Source organism: Camelus bactrianus, chromosome 33 (assembly GCF_048773025.1).
Source record: "Camelus bactrianus isolate YW-2024 breed Bactrian camel chromosome 33, ASM4877302v1, whole genome shotgun sequence".
In the NCBI taxonomy this organism is placed as follows: domain Eukaryota; kingdom Metazoa; phylum Chordata; class Mammalia; order Artiodactyla; family Camelidae; genus Camelus; species Camelus bactrianus.
In genome coordinates, this window is record NC_133571.1 from 3531425 (window position 1) to 3551183 (window position 19759).

Genomic DNA, 19759 nt, shown 5'->3' on the forward strand with positions numbered 1-19759 from the left:
GACCGGGCAGCGGGAGGCGACCGCAGGAGGGCTGTCCCCAGAGGCGGCTCCCACCCGCCGGGGCCGGGCGACTCTGGTTCCGGTGTCCCGGGGGAGTCGGGGCGGGTCGCGGGGCGGCCACCTCCGAGGAGGCCCATTCAGAGGGCGGCGGGAGAGCTCCTCCGAGGAAAGAATCTGGCTGTCCGGGCGGCCTGCCCAGCGAGTGCCTCCCTCCGATGGCACGGCCGGCCCCACCTGCTCCCTGCCTGGTTTGCTTCCTCTCCGTTTCTTCCCCCTTTTCCTTTTCCCTGCCTTTCATCTCTCCAGGCTCCCGGCTGAACCCTGCACCACTGGGCTCCAGCCCACGGCCAGTGCCACCCGAGCGGCCAGCGCCACCCAAGCAGCTAGCGCGAGTGTCCGTGGGGCTGGGACCCCAGGGAGACAGCCACCCCGAACGAGCCCAAGGCCCCCGTCCAGGACCTGCGCCTTGACAGAGGCAGACGCGCTTCCCTGGGATCCCAGGCTCACAGCGAAGCCTCCTGCCCTGTCCCCTTCCCTGGGACCAGGGCACCGCCTCTCATCGCCCGGGCACCAGCCCCAGGCCTTCACTCCATCCCCTGCCCAGGGCAGCCTGGGGTGAGCGCTTTCCTCAAACCCCGCAGGGCTTCCTCCCGCAGCAGTGGCTCCCATACCCTCCTGCTGGCTGACTCTCTTTTCCAACCAATCAGCCGGCTTCACCTGGCCGGTGGCTTAGCTCAAACACACTAGATCCCTTTCTTCCCTCTGCTCTGCTCAAGTTCTTCCCTCTACATGGAAGACCTGCCCCATCCCCGACCCTAAGCAATCCAGCGAGCTCCTATATACTCGTCAAAGCCCATTTCAAATGACCCTACACTTGGGACACTGTCCCCCCTCAGTCAGGTAAGTCCATGCTCCGTCCCTCATGGCCTCAGATCTGACCGTAAGAAGTCCGTTCAGCAGAGCAGAAGGGACTTGTCCTGGGTGTGGCCTCTGACATCGAAGTCCCGGGTGGTAGGCAGTGTACCACGAGGTCTACATCCACCTAGTGCAGCACAGAGTGGGTGCTCACCCCTCGCCTCTCCTGCATCACGGGCCAGGCACAGTCCCACTCGTCCGCCAAATCCTAGTGCGGACACCACATTCCCTGAAGTCCTCCCTGGAAGAGGGACCCATGACCCTCCTGGGAGGCCGGGGGGCCAGGACTCGCCCCGCCTCCAGGGCTGCACGGAGGCACCGGGCATGGTGCACGTGGCGGGCTTCCAGGACACCTTCTAGCCATGCCGTGCAGAGTCACCCCTGCCCAGCCCTGCCGTGACCCTCTGACCCACTCACCAAGCCAGTGGAAGCTCACAGGCACTCACCTCTCACAGGATGGACGCCTGGCCCACCTCCCCAAGTTCGAGGCCAGGAAGACCCCAAGGACCCTCCACCCCGAGGGCCACGCAGGGCACTTCCTCTGGGTTGTTTATGGCCTGCAGGGTCTGCAGGAAATGCCCGGCCACAGCCCAGGGCAGGCCCAGCCGGCGGACGGACGGGCTTTTCCCATGGCCCATGGCTCCCCGAACAGAGAGGAAGGCGGCCGTCCAGCAGGGCATCCAGGCCCAGGAAGGGCTGAGATGGACAGCACTCCCCAGGGTGGGTCCTTCCCCTGGTGCGGGTGGGGCAGCCCACGGGGTGGGCAGAGGGGACAACCAGGCCCGCTTTCTGAGATGCCACCTCTGTGCTGTGTCCAGCCTCTCTGTGACCAGGGCAGCTCTGGTGCGGATGCTTGCAGACTGGCCTGCCCTTCCTCCTTGTCCCCTCTGCTTGGCAGGGTGGGAGCAGCGGGGACTCGGCTGATGGTGCGGGCGTGCTCCAGGCGGAAGCAACTCCCATGAAAGGTCACATTCAGAAAACTCGTCCCTAAAACCGTGCTGCCCCCAGGAAGCATCCAGGACCTGGGTCAGAGGGAGGTGGGCGCCCACTCACCCCTTGTGCAGTCACCACCCAGTGCAGACACAGTGTCCCATCGGCAACGCCGACCCTCCCGCCCACGTCCGCAGCCACCGTGCGCCGGGCTCCCTGAAGGAACAGAGTCTCCCTCCCACTCACTCACAGGTGCTCACGCCTTAAAAACAACACAGACTTTCACCCAGAACCTCTTGGACGCTGGATGCCGAGAACGTAAGGGTGAGTGAGGAGCAGACGGAGGACAGTTTGGAAGTTAAAGGGGGGAGAGACGGAAACCCCATGCAGGCCTCTGCCTCCTGCAGGCTCGTCCCCGCCAGCCCGCCCTCCCAGTGCCCCTGAGAACAGGAGGGCCATCGGGGACAGCTTGCCACCCCTCCACCCCGACAGGCAGGGCTGGGCACCCCTCCTGACCCACTGCACACCGCAGCCACACCGGTGGTGACATGAGACCGTGACACGCGGCAGGGGTGGGGGGGGCAACAACCACGGGGCGGGGGGGCCAATCTCTGGGAACCCCACCCCTTCCCCAAGGAGCTGGAATAACCCTCCTGCCTGTTAGCACATGAAGTTATGGGGGCACCTCGGGGCTCATCTCAGTTTCCTGGACAACCCCGTGCTCCGGGGCCACTTCTGGCCTCTCCAGACAGCCTGTATTCTGTCTGTGGGGTGCGTCCCCCTGAATAAATCTACCTTCACTCCACTGCTCTTGAATTCTTTCCTGCACGGAGCCAGGGACCCTCACATGATGGGGCACATCCCCGGGGCTCCGCCCAGCCCTGGGACCTGGCCGTGCCCCGCCCCATGCACCCACAACCCCAGCCCCAAGTAAACCTCTCCCCGCACCACTGACTGGCGTCCGGCTCTGTTTCTCCCTGACCTCATCGGCTGGCTGGCTGGGGGACAACCCGACACGTCTGGATTACGCCAAGCCAGCACCCGGTTCAGTCCGATGTGCGAAGACACACTAGTCAGAAGTCAGAGCCCAGCTGAGACCATAACATCAGAACCAGGCAAACTGGGAACAGCCACGGAGCCCCGAGTCAGGTCAGCTGCTCGAACCACCCTCATCTCCCCCAAGTGCAGCCCCGTCCTCCCCTCTTTCCAGAAACCACTGCGGCCCGAGCACTCCACCCGCCTGGCACTGCTCTGCACACAGCAGCCGGACCAGCGTGTCTCTGGTGGACCCGGTTGTGGCGGCGTGGCACCCACTGACTTGGCCCAAACCCACTAACTGGGTTCCAGCGAGCTGCCCATCGTGGGGGACGGGGGACGGGGCTGTGTGGAGACGGAGACACCATCCCTTTGTGTCTGAGTTATTGAAACAGAAGAACACGCACGAGGCTACACACGGCAGCGTGGGCACCTCTCCACCTTCCTTGCATTCGACGTTCAGAGGCGCCAACACAGCACACGCTTCTCCACACCCTCCACGCACTCATGCTTGCTAAGGAGCTGGTCTCTGCGTGTGCACACCGGGCCACATGGGAAACTCTGCAGGACAGACGGCCCTTCTGTTAAACGACCTGGGATCTGGGTTCCTCAGGAGGGAGGGGCAGTGGAGCGGCCATCGTCCCCAGGACAAGAAGTGGGATTAAAGACACAGTCAGCCTCCCACCTTCCCAGAGGTGCACCTGAGGGACCCCCTCCCCGCTTCCCGGGGCAGAAAGCAGTGACATGGAGAACCCACGATGACTGAGGAGAGCGATTTTTAAATGGGAACACGGCTTGAGCCGCAGCCCCTCCACCACCTGACTATGGACTCTCCAGGCAAGTGGCGTCTACCCGGGAGGCGGAGCTGAGTAGCCCAACCAGCACGCATCCACGCTCCCTCCGTGGGGTGGGCGCAGGGGCGTGGAAGGTGCCCAGGAGGGAGCAGACCCACCCCTGTGCTGGGGGACCCAGGATGGGGACCACACCCAGGACGTAGGAGCCAGGACAGGGCCCCGGAGGCGGCAGAGGTCCAACGCCCCAGCAGACCCCAGCTCACACCTGCACCCCTCCACCCCATGGCCAGTGCTGCCCTCGCCGTCCAGGCTGCTGCGGTGCGACCCAGGCACATGGCGGTGCTCCTGCATGAGAGGACGCCCAGGGCAGAAGAGAGCGGGGTCTTAACCTGAGCTCCTCTGTACAGGCTGCTGCCACCCATCGGGGGCCCCGGGGGGCTGAATGAAGGGTAACGGGGGGTCGTCACTGCGGAAGAAAGCAGAGTGAGGCACCGTCCGTCCCCGAGTCCTCCCTGAGGGGCCATCGTGCAGGCGGCCAGCTCTGCTCCCTCCTTACCGTACGGCATCTCCGGAGACATGGGGAACGCAGGCGTGGGGGGCAGGGTCTCACTGCCACTGCAAGTGGGCGAGAAGACCCTGCCATCGACCCCATCCAGGTCCTGGGGGTACGCGGGGATTGCCGTCTGTAAGTGGCACGGGGTGGGGGTCAGGTGAGCCAGCCCTGGTCTGAGCGCGGGCCCAGGAGGTAGGGGTGGAAACCCAGGAAGTGCAGTGGCCATAAAGGTGGGGGAGCGTCGGGTGCTCCGGCCGGTGACAGCCACGCGGTGAGTGGAGCTGGTGGGGAGTCTGTGTGGGGGTGAGCGCCCGGGGAACGAAGCAGGTGAGTGACCTTCGCCCGCAGTGTGTCCCCAGGCAGGTACGCACACGGCGCACTGAACCCACAGCTCAGGGAAGAGGCTGCCTGGACCCGTTTCCTCTATGGGCCCTGGCTCGGTGCCTGGGTTAACATTAACGGTGATGTTCTCCTCCCCGTCTGCTCTGGGCCCCAGCGCTCCCGCCTGGACAGCACGTGAAACCTGACTTGAAAGGGTTCCTGGTCTGGGGGCTTGCCGACCCGTCTTACTTCGATTCTGGTTAAAAGCCTGAACCATGCCTCCCGGAAGATGCTCTGATGTTCCCGGGGGGTGGGGCGGGCGTCCCACGTCCACACTGACCCACACGTTCTCCCTGCCCCCCTCCCGGGGACCCCGAGGGGCCTTGGGTGGGGACTTGGGCCCCCCTGCGGGGACCTGGAGGAAGTCTGTTTGCGGCTGGTGGCTGCTGTCCGCCCGCGGAGTTCTGGGCCCTCATCCCTCCCATGGGTCAGAACACAGAGGTCCGATGACCGGAGCGAGGCGCACACCCAGGGCCCGCTCGGGACAGCGACCGCGTACCTGTGCTCTGCACCCACACCCTGCCTCGGGCCAGGCCCCGGGCACGCTGTGGCTACCTCCTTGGCGCTGGCTGGAGAGAGAAAGGGCACCAGGCTTGGGGCCTGTTCCGCGCTGGTGGGCTTCCCCCAGCCGCACTCGGACTTGGAGAAGGCTGGGGGCCCCCCGGTTTCATTGTCATACTGCCCAACGCTCAGCTTCTGGAACCTTCCGCTCGGGGGCTCGTCACCTGCAGGGAGGGAAACACGTGGGCTGCAGGCGCGTTCCGTGCGGGGCAGACCGCCAGCCCGTCACTGCGACCGACTTTAAACCTCTCAGAGACACTCGATTCATCATTTTTTCTTTTTCTGGTTCCAGAGCACCTTCCTTGCCCGACAGGAAACCCCAGCCCCCTCCCACGGCCCCAGCAACCACTAACCCACTTTCCGTCTTGACGGGTTTGCCTGTTTGGACATTTCATTGACGGGGAACCCCGGGGCTCCGGCCGCTCTCCCCCGGCATGACCGGTTACCACCCGCTGTCAGTCTCTCCCACCGCCGGTTCCACCAGGACCTGTGTCCAGCGGGCTCCCCAGAACCGAGAGTCGGCCGGGCACCCAGCGGGGGCTCAGGAAGCACGGGGTGGGGGAACCCGGGGCCCTGGACTGAGCCCGCTTCCCACCCCCCAGAGTCAGCAAGAAGGACTCTCCGTGGTGATCGAGCTTGGAAGGGCCCCGGCGGCCGCAGGCACAGGGACTCACAGTCTGAGACCCCTGCCCGAGCTCAGCGCCTCCTCCTGCAGCACCTACAGGGACCTCTGAGGCCAGAGGGCCTGCGTGCCACTTCAGGACCACCACGGAGGGAACAGCCACTTTGACCAGACACAGACGTCTTTTTCTTGGGTCACGAACGTGTACACATTTCCACCTGCCTACACGGTCGGTCGCCTTCTTTACATGTTGTACTGCGTCTTTTAGAAACATTTTACCCCTTCTCGTTTTTACAGAGAGGGCGTGGGAGGGGGGTGCGGGGCCCCGGAGGGAGGCTGGCCCCCACCCCGGCACAGGCAGGGCCCAGGCACCATTCCCAGGGCAGGACAGGTGCATGGTGGGGGCCCAGCGCTTTTGCCAGCGCTTTTGGAAGGTGGATCGGGGTGGAAACGCCCGTGGGTGTCAGTCAGTGATGGGCAGGAGGACCCTGCGAGCCTGGCCACCCCAGGAGGGGATGACTGATGCCCCCCAAGGCTGTCGGGTCACAGCACGCGAAGCACGTCACCCAGGGAGACATCCAAAGGCGCTGCTCTGAAATGGTGTGCAGCGGGGCGGCCCTTGACCTGCCTCCTGCGGCCCATCAGAGCTGAGAAATGCAGAGGCCTTCCCGGAAGGGACAGGGGGACCAGGAGATGGCCTCTGTCCGACAGGCAGGGCAGAAACGGTGTCCTGTGGACGTGGCCCACTGCGGCCACGCCAGCGCGCTGGGAGCAGGGTGTGGGTGCTCCCCAGGGGTCTGCTGCTGGCCTGCGGAGGACAACCTGCACCCTGACCTCCACGTGATGTGACCTCAGCCCTGACCTTTGAGCCAGAGGGCTTCAGGAACCGAGGCCCCGTCCAGCGTGCAGTCCTGTGTATGAGACCAGCCTCAAGGATGCACTCAAAGGCACCGCTGTGAAAACACGTCCGGGTGGGACCAGGGCCCACGAGGAAACACGCAGAGCCGAGCAGGCAGTCTCAGGAGCCGTCCGTCCCTGCAGCTGGTGCGGAGCTGTGGGTGGCCCCGCTCCTGGGCTTCCTCCAGGCCCTGGAAACATCCCCTGGGAGGCAGGACACACCTCCACAGCCAGGCGGTGCTGTGGGCACATCAGTGATTAAGCACACGTGTGGCCGCATCACCGTGCCGCGTGCCAGAAACTGACACGGCGTTGTGCACTGACCGCACTTCAATAAAGAATGTAATAAACACAAAAATACAACAAAAAAGGAATGATCTATGTGGATCATGGAGTAGGGGGGACCCCTGGCTGAGATCGGGGACCCCTCCTTCTGCACATGTGCCAGCACGGCCATGGACGCCCCCTCCACCTCTCACGTCCTTCACCCCTCGTGAACTTTGGGTAACGACGTCTGAGTCCTCCCAGCTTTGGAACCACCCCCAGCAGGCAGAAGTGCCCCATCCCCGGGCAGCGGCCAGGCTCCAGGTGGCCAGGACACAGACGAACACAGACAGGCTCCCGGCGACGCTCAGGCCGCCTGGCTGCGCACGGGAATCACATTCGCGGTCTGGACCCTCGGGCCGACCCTGCCCTGTGAAGTCACAGCCTGCAGAGTGAGGCCAGGAGGCTGGAGTCTTCGTAAAATTCCCCAGCGTTTCCAAACACACAAACCAGCGGGAGGACCAGGGCCAGTCTCCAGCATAGAGTCACACACGGGGGAGCGTTTAAAATCACTCTGACACCAAGCAGGATCCAGGCCAATTCACCCCAACCTCCTGGGGGAAGCCCGCGGGCATGTGCAAAGCTCCTGCGACTGACACACTCCCAGGTGGCAGTGCCAAGCGGGCGGACGCACGACCTTCGCCTCCACCTGGGTGGCTGCCAGGGGCAGCATCTTCGCACGGGGGCCTGCCCACAGGTTCTGGAAACTCCCTCGCATTCCTGGGAGCAAAAGCCACCACCAGGGATGCACGCAGACAGCCTGCCCCCGAGTTAGCTCCAGGTTCCCCATTCGGATAAACGTGCTTCCTCTGCAGAATGAGTGTCAATGGGAGAAGGGCAGAGCGACAAGGAGACGCCCAAACGCGCTTCCAGACTGATTCAAACGGCTCTGCTCTCCCTGACGCGGAAATGCAGACGGACTCCCCCACAGGGAGTGTTCCCAGGGAGCGGGGACATCTGTCAGTTAGTCCCCATCCGACCCCAGGGCCTCAGGGGATGTGGGAACCAGGCCAGCAGGCTCTGCAGATCTGTGCCCAGAGGCCCGGGGAGGGCAGCTGCCTTGAGGACTGTGGGACTGGAAGTCCTCCACACCGGGAAACGCAGAAGAGCTGGGCAGGAGGGAGCCTCTCCTCTAAAGACGTTTTTTAATGGAAATGATCATGTCCAGAAAGCTAGGAGGCGCACCCTTGCACTGCGAGGAGCGCAGGAGACCGTGTCCTGCGCAGGCGTGCCTGTGACTCACGGCACAGACCCCATGGGACTGCTGCCCTCAGGGCGCCAGTGGCAGAGGCTGGTGCCTACTTTCCACTCCTTTCTGCTTCTTTGAGTCTCTTCCTTTTCTGTCATTACCTGCCCACTCCGCCCCCGCCCCAGAGCTCTGGATCTCACCGGCCGCCTCCGCAAACATTTGAGGAAGCACGATGTTTCCACCACACACCTCAGGACGGTCACAAGGACTGTCCACTTGTGGGGCCTCCTTCCACAGAAGGTGAGCCAGGAAGGTGCAGCCCCAGGCACGCACGGCTGATGGCAGTGAGGAGGAATGGCACAGGACTTCGGGTCCCGGGCCGTCTTCCCATCATCTCCTCCCTGTCCTGACCCAGGGGGCTCACCACCACCCACCCAGGGATGAGGCAAATTCCACGTCTCGCCTGTGAAGGCCCATCGTGCATCGGGGGTCACATCCGTGCAGACCAGCTCGTGTCCACCACGCCGAGATAGAGCTTCCAGAAACACGCCCCCGACACCGGACGCCCGGGGTCTCCAAAGAGGGCTTGCCAGCACCTGAGGAGGCATCTCCTCAGCACGTCAATGAAAGAGCCACCGGGGGAGGGGGTTATAGCTCAGGGGTAGAGCGTGAGCTTAGCAGGCACGGGGTCCTGGTTCAATCCCCAGCAGAAAAGAACTGTTAAAGAAAAAGGAAAGAAGGAATTGCCACGTGGCCCGGCAGCCCCACTCCCGTGTGTGTGCCCCAGGGAACTGAGAAGAGGTGATGGAACGAACACTTGTGCACGAACGTTCACACGGCCCTGCTCACAAACACTGGAGGTCCCCACCCATGGACGGAGCACAGCGCAGTGCAGCCATGCAGAGGAACGCCACTCAGCCCTGAGCACAGCGGGTATGAGCCCGACAAATGTTAGTTATGCCTGCATTGACACGGAACACCCCGAAGAGGCCGATCCACGGAGACAGAAGGCAGACCGGGGGCGGTGGGATCTGGGGAAGTGTGGAGCGGGGCCGACTGCAGTGGGTGCAGACTCCTCCTGAAATGACAGAAATGTCCTGGACCCAGAGAGTGGGGACAGCTACGCAACACGGAAGGCACATGATGTCACGATACTGTGCACTTGAAAACGGTGAAAATGGTCAATTTTATGTCACGTGTATTTTTCTGTAGTGAGAATGTGAGGGTGGTCCACAGATCTCTGATGGCTGCGTGTGTGAGCAGCTTACGGGAGCCACAACCTTGGTTTCACGATGGTGAAGACGGTGCCAGGAGACAGAAGTTCTAAAAGCAGGACCGCGGGCCTGGGAGGGTTCAGAACCAGAGCTGCAGGCCAGCCCAGCATCCAGGGACGTGGGAACACGCCCGTCAAGGTGACCTCGTGGGGCCCCGAAACCCCTGTGTGTGGAGCGAGGGTCGTCGGGGGCAAAAGGAACTGAGTCACTCACCCCAAATTCAAAGGGCGCTTCTGCAGAAAAACAGAAAGCAGCTCCAACAAGAGCTACCCTACTTCCCACCGTGAAGGATGTTCCCACCCGGAGCGCGGAGCTTCCACGTGCCTGCGGGCACCCGACTCGCGGCCCCTGCTCACAGTCCTGAAGAATCCGTCTGAAGCCACATGGGGCGCCCGGCGTCCTAACCCCAGGAAGGAGTGTCTTTTTAGATCTCACGGCACAAGCACACCCCACCCGCCCCTTCATCTCAGGCAATGAGAGCTCAGCTGGAGAAACTCCAGTTTCGTCTGCGGCCACGAACAGAGGGAAGAGTCCTTCACAGGAACACAACCGACCCCCTGGCCCTGGTCGCTGGCCCTCAGCCCGCAACCTCCCCCATCCTGGGTCCCTGGTGGGCCTGGCAGGAGCAGCCCCCCCGTATTCCCGGGGCTCCCTGCTCTGCAGGAGCTCCTGATGGGGGCGGGGACAGCGGTGTCTGGGAGGAGCTGGGACCCCTGGGCACAAGGGGAAGAGACGGGTCGGGAGGCATCTCAGAGAGAACGTGACCCTGGGATGACCCTGGGGACTTGCTCAGCTCTTAAAACGGCAAGAATGAGCCCAAACCCAGGCTTCATGAGGCCTGAGAGCCTGACATCTCAAGACAGGTCTGTCTGTGGCCAGGCCCCCTCGCGGTCTGAAACCCACCAAGAGGACCGAACCGTGGCTCCAGGGGGTGAGCGCTTGCTGTCTCCCGGGTGACCAGGGGCGTGACCTCCACCCTCTTGTCCCTGAGACCGCCTGCCGCTGCCAACGTTGGGCCTCTGCCGGGCGGGACACAGAGCTGCCGCGCGGGGACACCGGGCCGGCCCGCCCCCGGGACCCAGGAGCAGCCCCATCTGCAGCTGGTCGCCTGGACTTGGAAGGGCAAGGAGGACAGGCCCGAGGGTGGAGAGGTGAGGCCGGAGCCCTCCCTCTTGGCCCCACACGTCCCCAGACCTCGGGCTCTGCCCCTGAGCTGGGACCCTCTTCCTGGATATGCCTGGGAACACACACAGGGTGGCCACGCAGGAAATGCCCCAGGCCAGGTCTGAGCCTGAGTCACCCACCCTCTCTGACCTGGCGCTTCCTGTCTGAATGGACAGGACAGCACATCCTTGGGCGCGTCTACCCAGAGGAGCCAGGAGCGCCCCGCGCACGGCGCCTCCTTGGTTCTGTGCAGCCCAGCTCCTCTGTCCTGTGCCTGGGCAGGCATGAGGCTGCTCCCCAGAGCCGCAGAGGGGGCGCAGTCTTGCGGCATCGGCCTGGGGTCCCCGGCAGGCGGGGGTCCTGCTGTTGTGGGGTCGGCCTGAGATGCCCTTTCTGAGATGCCTGCAGAGTCTGCGTCCCCGGGGAAAGGAGGTGACCCTGAGGGCAGCCGTTCCATCTCCTGACTGGGTCAGGGGCCTGTCCGGGCACCTGGCCCCCCAGCCCTGGGACACCTGTGCACTCCCCACACCTCGGCTCTGCCCGGGTCTGCACAGCCCGGGTCAGCCGTCCTCCAGGAAAAGTCCATGCTTCCTGCTCCCCAGTGCCCCTGGCTCTCTGCCCCGCCCACCACCTGGGGCTCGTGAGTGCCGCCTCCCCGCCACACACCCCCGGAGACCCACACGGTGGGAACCCACGGCTGAGGTCCTCACTTTCCACACTGGATCCCTGTCGTGGGGCACGTGTAGCTTTATGTAATTTAAACTGATGGGCTCCCACTCTCAGTGGCTGAAGTCGGTACTTGTCACTGCTCTGAACTGCCTGCAGCATAAATCAGTCCTTGGACGCAGGCAAGACACCTGTGTCTGCAGAAGCCCTCGAAGGCAGCACTGGCCGTGACGTCCCAGAGTGTCTGTAAGCAGAACGCGGGGCTGCCGGGGCCCTGCGACTGTTGGCGGTGGTTGATGTAACAGAAACATGGTATTTGGACAACAGGAGGCAAGTTGTCCTTAGGTATGCGGGAAACGGAGGGCTGCCTGCCATCCATCCTTAATTGTCACAGACTTCTTCTATTTCTTGGGTATCATCCGTTGAAATCTCCCCCCATGTAGAGGATGTGATGGAAGAAACCCCTGTGGGCAGGGCGGCAGAGCAGCGGGGAGACCTGGGGTGTGGGGTGGCACCAGGTCCCAGGGCGCCCAGACCAGAGCCGGGTAGCCACGGGGGCACCGTGAGGTGCCCCCACATCTCAGCCCATTTACAAGCTCCTCCGAGGCTCTCTGAGACCAGACCCCACCTCTGCAGGGCCTCTCTCTTGTCCTGTGGGGAGACTGGCTCCCTGACCTGTCCCATGATGAATCTCGCTGAGGTCCCCATGCCAACCCAATGGAGCCACAGGGGACCCGGGAGAGTCCTCTGCATTTCCGCCAGCACCGCACCCTCTATTCACAACATCAGCACGTGCCAGGAAACAAGATGAATATGTCACTGGCACTGCCCTTGAGGGGTTATACGGCTGGTGGCAAAACATGAGACTGTGCAATAAGGACACAGCCATGGGATGCAGAGTCAGATACACAGAAGCTCAGTTTACACATGGTGAGTGTGAAGGCCAGGGTGACGCCGACAAGCTTCAGTGTAGTGCCTGGAGTAGTACAGGTGCTCAGAGCAGCAGGGCTTACCAGCACATTTACCACTAGCATCCTCATCACCATCATCACCACTATAATCACCATCATCATCACCATCAGCACCACCATCATCATCGCCATCAGCATCACGATCATCACCATCACCATCATCGTCTTGACAATCATCACCATGATCTCCACCGTCACCACCATCACCACCATCATTACCACCATCACCATCACCACCACCATCATCGCCATCACCGCCATCACCACCATCACCACCATCATCACCACCATCATCATCACCTCAGGGCATGACCTGTATGATCCTTACTAACTTTAAGACACTGGGGTCTCTGCGACGACCCCATGTCTACAGCCAGAATGAAGACACGTGTGGCAGTCAGCACCTGGGGTCAAGATGCCAGGCAGGCCAGGGAGGGTCTCATGCAGAAGAGCCAGCGTCTTGGAACTTTCCAGCCTATTTCCCATCTGTAAGCAAGACTGGAGGTGGCTCTGATCAGACACTATCCCGTCCCAAGAGGGCTGAGCCTCAGGCACACAGACACAGAACGACACCTCTGGGGGTGACAGCCACCGTCCTCGGCATGTCACGGGGCCTTTCAGACTCGCTGCGCCCTCCAACTCAGTAAGATTGGACTGAGAGCCATGTGTGGACCGGCTCAGCTGCACAGCCCTGTCTCCCCGATCTGGGGGAAGGAAACCTGCTGGGGCTGGATTGCCTTCAAAGCACAGGTTTCCAGCACCCCCAAGCCTTCTGCAATGTTCCACACCTCAAGGTCAGCAGGGCAGCTCTACAGTTTTATGACTTCCCTTGCATCAATGACTTTTTTCCTCTCCCTGGCTGATCTAGCTTTCTGCACCTGAGAGATGTAAATACCGACATTTAAGTATTAAAATCAAGTGGGTAAACAATGAGGTCCTGCTGTACGGCACAGAGAACTACACTCTATATCTTGTAATGACCTATAATAGTAGAACATGAAAAGGAATATTTATCTGTATAAATGAATCACTATTCTGTACACCAGAAATTAACACAGCATTGTAATTGGATTATACTTAAAAAATTTTTTTCAATTTAAAAATTTTAAAAATCAAACAAAAATCTCTCTGTACCTGCCAGGGAGGGAAGGACGGTCTCCTGCCCCCTCAGTTCTAATAGCTGAGAGCTACAGACGTGTGCATTCTTGGCAGGATCTCTATCAAGACAAGATGTCCCAGAAGGAGAACCAGAAGTCAGCGTGCAGGCTGTTCTGAGAGCCCCCTGCACTGTCCACGAGCTGCATCAGATGCCGTGTGAGTCCCAATGCGCTGCACCTCCCAGCTTGGCACTGCCCTCACACAGGAGCTCACTGTGGGTGGAACACTGGCTCTGGGGTGGGAGGCCAGTCCCTGAGCCATGAGCCGCCCTCGTGCTCCTACCAGAAGCTCACCTCCAAACTTCAGGAAGGTCTCTGAGGATGAGCATCCAATTTGCTCACCTCTACTCCCCAGACACCACCAGAGCTCTAAAAGCACAGGGGAAAAAACCCAACGCATGCCCGAGATTCCTACCAGGCAAGAAATGGATTAAGAAACACTCCAATTGGATCTGCATAATTAATAACCAAACATGCTGAGTGTTACAGATCTGTTGACGTATTCAAGTCCTTTCATTTCAAAAATGACACTGAATTATTTTTATGATAAAAGGAACTGGAGAAGATCTAAAAATCAAAATAAAAATTCCAGTAATTCCAGTAGTGAGTTTATCAAGTCACTGAAGCATGGCCACCTGGAAGGGGAGGAGATGGGGACCTGGAAGGGGAGATGAGGACGTGGAAGGGGAGGAGATGAGGGACTTGGAAGGGGGGAGATGAGGAACCTGGAAGGGTAGATGAGGACGTGGGAAGGGAGGAGATGAGGACCTGGAAGGGGAGGAGATGAGGAACCTGGAAGGGGAGGAGATGAGGACCTGGAAGGGGAGATGAGGATGTGGGAAGGGAGGAGATGAGGACCTGGAAGGGGAGATGAGGACGTGGGAAGGGAGGAGATGAGGATGTGGAAAGGGAGGAGATGAGGACGTGGAAAGGGAGGAGATGAGGGACCTAAAAGGGGAGGAGATAAGGACCTCGAAGGGGAGATGAGGACGTGGAAGGGGAGGAGATGAGGACCTGGAAGGGGAGATGAGGACCTGGAAGGGGAGATGAGGACATGGGAAGGGAGGAGATGAGGACGTGGAAGGGGAGGAGATGAGAACCTGGAAGGGGAGGAGATGAGGACCTGGAAGGGGAGATGAGGACCTAGAAGAGGAGATGAGGACCTAGAAGGGGAGGAGATGAGAACCTGGAAGGGGAGGAGATGAGGGACCTGGAAGGGGGGGAGATGAGAACCTGGAAGGGGAGGAGATGAGGACCTGGAAGGGGAGATGAGGACCTAGAAGGGGAGATGAGGACGTGGAAGGGGAGGAGATGAGGGACTTCCTCAAACCCCGGGCTCTCTGCTTCACGGTCGTCATGAGGACTGACACCCATCACGGGAGAGAGAGGCCATCAGACAGTAACCGGAGCCTTGGACTTCTTTCCCCCAATACACTTGCATGCTTCCGACCTCCTCCAGGTCTCAAAGGAGGTTTCAATCGAAGGAAAAATAAGATTTCTGGTTTTAACTTTCCCAAGTGCTTTCTTTTAAGTAGGTTCAGCGAGCTGAGACAGTTTTATTCCCACTGAAGCGTGTTTTAAACTCAGAATCTCCTGAACGTACTTGACCGAGCGAGTCCACAAGGCAAACCCTCCCACCCGGGCCCGGCCGTATTCAGCTGCTGCCATCACGGCTGTGGTCAGCTCCTCCCGGGGACCCCTCCAGCTTCGCCCAGCTCTGCGCACCAACACCCAGGGTCGCAGGTGCTCAGGGGGCCGGGATGTCACTCCTGATGCAGGTGCAGGATGCTGCATGCAGACCCGCGCTCCCTGGCCCACCCATCACCTGGGCACGGGACAGGGTTTCTTTTAAGAGACGAAGTGAACAGAAGTCCTTTACTCAAGTCACACAGGGCACCCTAAACAGGACCCAGGTCTGCAGAGCTGAGGTTCCCCCAGCCACCTGGACCCGGGAGGGTCTGAAATCCTCCCCGTTGGACTGCCAAGCGGGCAGGGCCCCTGGGTGCAGCCACAGGGGCCGATTCCTGTTCTCTGCCAATGACCCGTGTGACCTTGGGCAGGCCACTAACTGACACCTCCGGAGGCTCCACTGTGAGATGGGAGGTCCCTGCACCGAGGGGCCTCAGAGGACGAAGGGCCTGAGGACAGGGCAGCGCGGTCCATCCCCATCGGTGATCCCAGCTCGGATTTCGGCCGGCACGCGGGCAGACTCGGGAGCAGGAGGCAGCCGTGGGGCCCTTCCTTCCTCACCTTTCCTGTCCTCAGATTTAGAGGCAGGGCCACCAAGGAACCAGTGATGCCCTAGGTGGGGATATACGGGCACGCTGACACTGGAGGGAGGGCCTGGCCTCACTGGGCGCCCCACACCCAGCCCTGAGGTGGCCTCTGGGTCCTCGCAGCCCCTCTCCCTCCACCTCCCCAGGCCTCAGGGCACCCACGCCTGGACCCCCGACCCGGCCCCATTCTCCGTGTGGAAGCCTCTAGACACACCTTCCCCTGTGACTTCACACCGTTCCTAGAGCCAGACGCCCCCACTCTGTCCCAGTGCCCTCTCCTCCAGGCCGCCCTGGCCACCTCTCCTGGGCCCCATGGCCTGTGTCTCCCGCCATGAAGAGCCTGTCTCAGACCCCAGTGCCTGCCCCCACATCCATGCAGCCATGCATCCAGGTCACCTTGTCCACCACAGCCACCCTGGCCTTTCCAGGCCTCCCAGCGGGACAGGAAGGCCTGGCACTGCCACTGTACCGCCACGTCCCAGGGGGGTGACAGCCTGCCAGCCCCGGCCACCATGGAGCATGGCCCCCACTGCTCTGTGGCCTGGATTCCCGCTGCACCTCTCAGCCCCGACTCTCTGGACCTGCCCCTCGGTCACCGATCCCGAGACCCTCTTCCTCTGGCTTGTAGGCTGCTGCCACAGGAACAGCCTCCCCAGTCCTGGCTCAGAGAATCTCCCACACCCAGTTGGGGCAGTTCCTCCCCTGCCCCCACAAGCCCGTGCTCCAGACGCAGTAAGGAGCTGGGCATCCTGCAAACCCAGACGCGGACCAGCACACCTCCCGTGAAACGCCAGCTCATCTTGTCTCGTGGGGCCCCTGCCAGGGCCTCCCCCAATGTCCTGCAGGTGGCCACTGGCCCGCAGTCCACCTCCCATGCCATCTGGGGGCACGGGGCCATTGGCTGGGCTGCCCGGCACGCTCATGTGGGTGGGGATGGGCTCGAAGGTGGGGTCCAGCTCCAAGATCAGCCTGTTCAGCTGCTTGATGGACTGGTCGATGTCCAGGGTTGGGGAGCCCGGGGAGGGGTCTGCACTCAGCTCCGGGACGGTGCCGTTCACGACGCTGACGTCCGGAGCCCTGGGCTTGAAGGCCGCTCTGCCGGGAGGGGGGTCTCTGCGTGTCAGGGGGATGTGGCCCGGGGCCCACGCCCCTCTGGACGGCCACTTGACTGCTGGCCCCCCGGGTCGGGGTGACCGGGACCCTGGGCTGGGTCTGCGCCGGGCTGCGGCCGCTGAGCCTGGCCTCCCCGTCGGGGGCGAAGCCATACTGGTGGGCAGCCACCATCTGCTGCTGGCGCACCCAGGTCGGCATGGAGTAGCCGCTCTGCCCGTAGGCCTGCGTCGGGGCGGGCGCGGGGGGCTTCCTGAGCACGGGCTGTGGCGGCCTGGGCTCGCGGCCCCTGAAGGCCCACTCGCGCTCGTACAGGGGGTCCCCGCCCAGGCCCAGGTCTGGGGCAGGGGCTCCATGCTGGTCCTCGCCGGCGCTGCTGCCAAACCCGTCTGACAGGAGTGAGTTCTGGCTGCTCTGGTGGCAGGTGAAGGGGCCCAGGTGGGTGGACGCGTGGCCCTCCGAGGAGGACAGCGTCCCCGTGCTGTCCACGCTGCGCAGGTCGTGGCCAGGCATCTCGTCATCCAGAATGTCCATCTCCCGGTCCTTGGGGGCAGCGTCACCGTTCACGTGCACCTGGGCCGGCACCACGTGGCGGGTCTCGCCGCACTTGCTGTGGCCATCGCTCATGTCCTGCAGGGGGCTTCCGGGGTCCTCCAGGCCAAAGCCGCTGAGCATCTGGTCCAGCTCGGCCTTCTCCTGGGGGCTCAGGCACCTCTTGGGTCCTGGGCCCGGGTGCTCCTCGGTCCTGTCGGTCCTCCCCGAGGCCATGGAGTGGCCGGAGTCACTGCTGACGGACAGGGTGTGGTCGCTGTGGTCCGGGCTGCTGGTGGTGGGGACAGCCGGGGGCCCGCCAGGGACGCTGGGGTCCGAGCTGCTCTTCTTTCTCACCTTGGCGTAAAGGCTGCCATCGATGGGGCCCTGCGTGTGCAGCACTGGTGGGGAGAAAACAAGGTGAGTCAGGGATGAAAGGCGCTCCAGGCTCTTGGAAGGGGTCTGCTCATCTGACTGAAGACGTAAATAATCTCACAGCAGACAATCCAGAACAGTCAGGGCCAGAGACTCCCCAAAGCTCTGCATACGCCCCTGCGACGTGAACGCCAAGCAGTTAGGACACTCAAATATCTCGGCCCCAGGCTCGTCTCCACCTTTTCATGCAAAGAGCACGGGGTCCCTTAGAGAGCTATGGGATTCTCCACCCTCGGCGTCACCCGACTGGAGGACTCACTATTAATGTCAACCCTCGTCTGAACGCTGAGCTCAGCTCAGCTCACAAACCCCCCGGATTCAGGAATGGACGGCGTGTGTCAGACAAGAGGGAGCTCCTGCCAACTTTGCTGAGTGCCTCCCCGGGCGCTGGGTACCAAAGTCCTAGCAAACAGAGCCTCTGAGTCGGGAGCTGCTGAAATCTAAAACGGAACTCAGTGGAAGGCCTTGGGCCTTCCTGTAAGTGCAGCATCTCTGGGCCCGGAGGTGTCATGAACACAGGGCAGGGCCTGAGAACACTGGACCAGGTCTGGAACCACAGACCTCCACGCATCGGGATGGCCGGGAAAACAGAGTCTGGCCTCTGATGGGAAACTGCGCCGCTCAGTCAGCCATCCCCCAAGCCCCAAACTGCTGCCAAAGTCCCCGGTAACTGGGAGGGAGGGCGCCCCACAGGTAGGAGGCTTACCATCAGCACCTCCCCGCCACCCTCCTCCATCCCCATTTCCCCAACCATGAAACTGCATTCCAAGCAAGGGCCTGACCCACGCCGTGTGGGCCCCGGGGGGGCGCTGAGTCCCAGCAGCCACGGGGCCTGGAACCGCTCACTCCGCAGAGGCCCAGTGTGCTGGGTGTGCTGCACCGTCAGTGGCCCCAGCTTTTTTGAAGGCGCTGAGGTGACACTTGAGCACAGAGACCTGTGGGGTCTGCAGGGTGCGGGGCCAAGGGCAGGCGCAACCCCGGGCTTCCTTCCCATTTCAACTGCACCCCAGGGAAAGCAGGGTGAGAAGTGATGCGGACAGCGGACACTGGGGTCCCGGCCGGGGTGGAATCTCAGTGACTCAGCCTAAAGCCGTGCCCGGCGGGGAGAGCTGGGCGGAGAAACGGCGCACACAGCACTGTCCATAAACCAGGCCATAGATGGGCACCTGGTGACGTGCGTGCCTCAGGGGAGCAGCTGGACTGAGCACTTGGAGCAAGCACCTGCCAGCATCACCCCTACCACCGTGAAGGTGCCACGTGGACCTGCATGTGTGTTTCCAGGTCATCACTCAGGTCGCTGTTGGGTCATGCAGGAGGGCTGGAGCTGAAGATCAGACAGCCGTCGTCACATCCTGGCTCGACCCCACCCCGCCCTGGGGCCACCACCCTGCGTCTGCCGAGCGTGGGCCCAGAGGTCACAGCTCGTGAACCAGTGTCCTTCTAGCCCTGAGGAAACACCAGCTTAACCTGGCTTTGGAGAGGGACCTGCTAGGGTGGCCAGGAAAATGCAACCAGCGTGCAGCCCGGGGGCCAGGTCTCTCTCGTCTCTTCTGCTGAGTGTGAGCGGGGACGACACTCTGCTCCCTGAGAACCCCAGGCCCCCCAGAACGGAGGGTCGGACCAGCGGCAGGCCTGGGAGGGCGGGCCGCCAGAGGACAGACCACTGGTCTCACAGCTGGATGGGCAAGGGGCGGGGGTCAGTGGGAGTCTGCGATTTCTAGAAACAGATGTCATAGCACAAAGGCTGGGCGTCTACGTCCCTCTCCCTGAATTGGAATGAAAATGGACCGTCACAATGAGTTAAGAGGAGAAAAAAAAGAAGCCAAGAATGAGCTGGGTGAAAATGCCTCTGATCCGAGTTAGGGCGGTGCCCACAAGTGCAGGGTCACCAGTCTGACTGGGGCCCCAGGGCAGCCCCAGGCCGAAGACGGCAGGCCCGGGAGCACCTGCGGGAGACAGGACGGGACAGTCCCT

At 62.1% G+C, this 19759-nt stretch overlaps 1 protein-coding gene across 1 annotated transcript; it reads right to left on the reverse strand.

The window, feature by feature from the left end:
- Positions 1-1364: 1364 nt before the first annotated feature.
- Positions 1365-18356, reverse strand: LOC141575833 (tensin-3-like). Its single transcript, XM_074356842.1, is given in 10 exon segments — positions 1365-1481; positions 1969-2061; positions 3867-4019; positions 4064-4140; positions 4231-4357; positions 5164-5325; positions 12950-12980; positions 16499-16800; positions 16802-17751; positions 18347-18356. Coding segments are annotated over 10 exon segments (2022 nt in total).
- Between the last annotated feature and the right edge of the window lie 1403 nt (positions 18357-19759).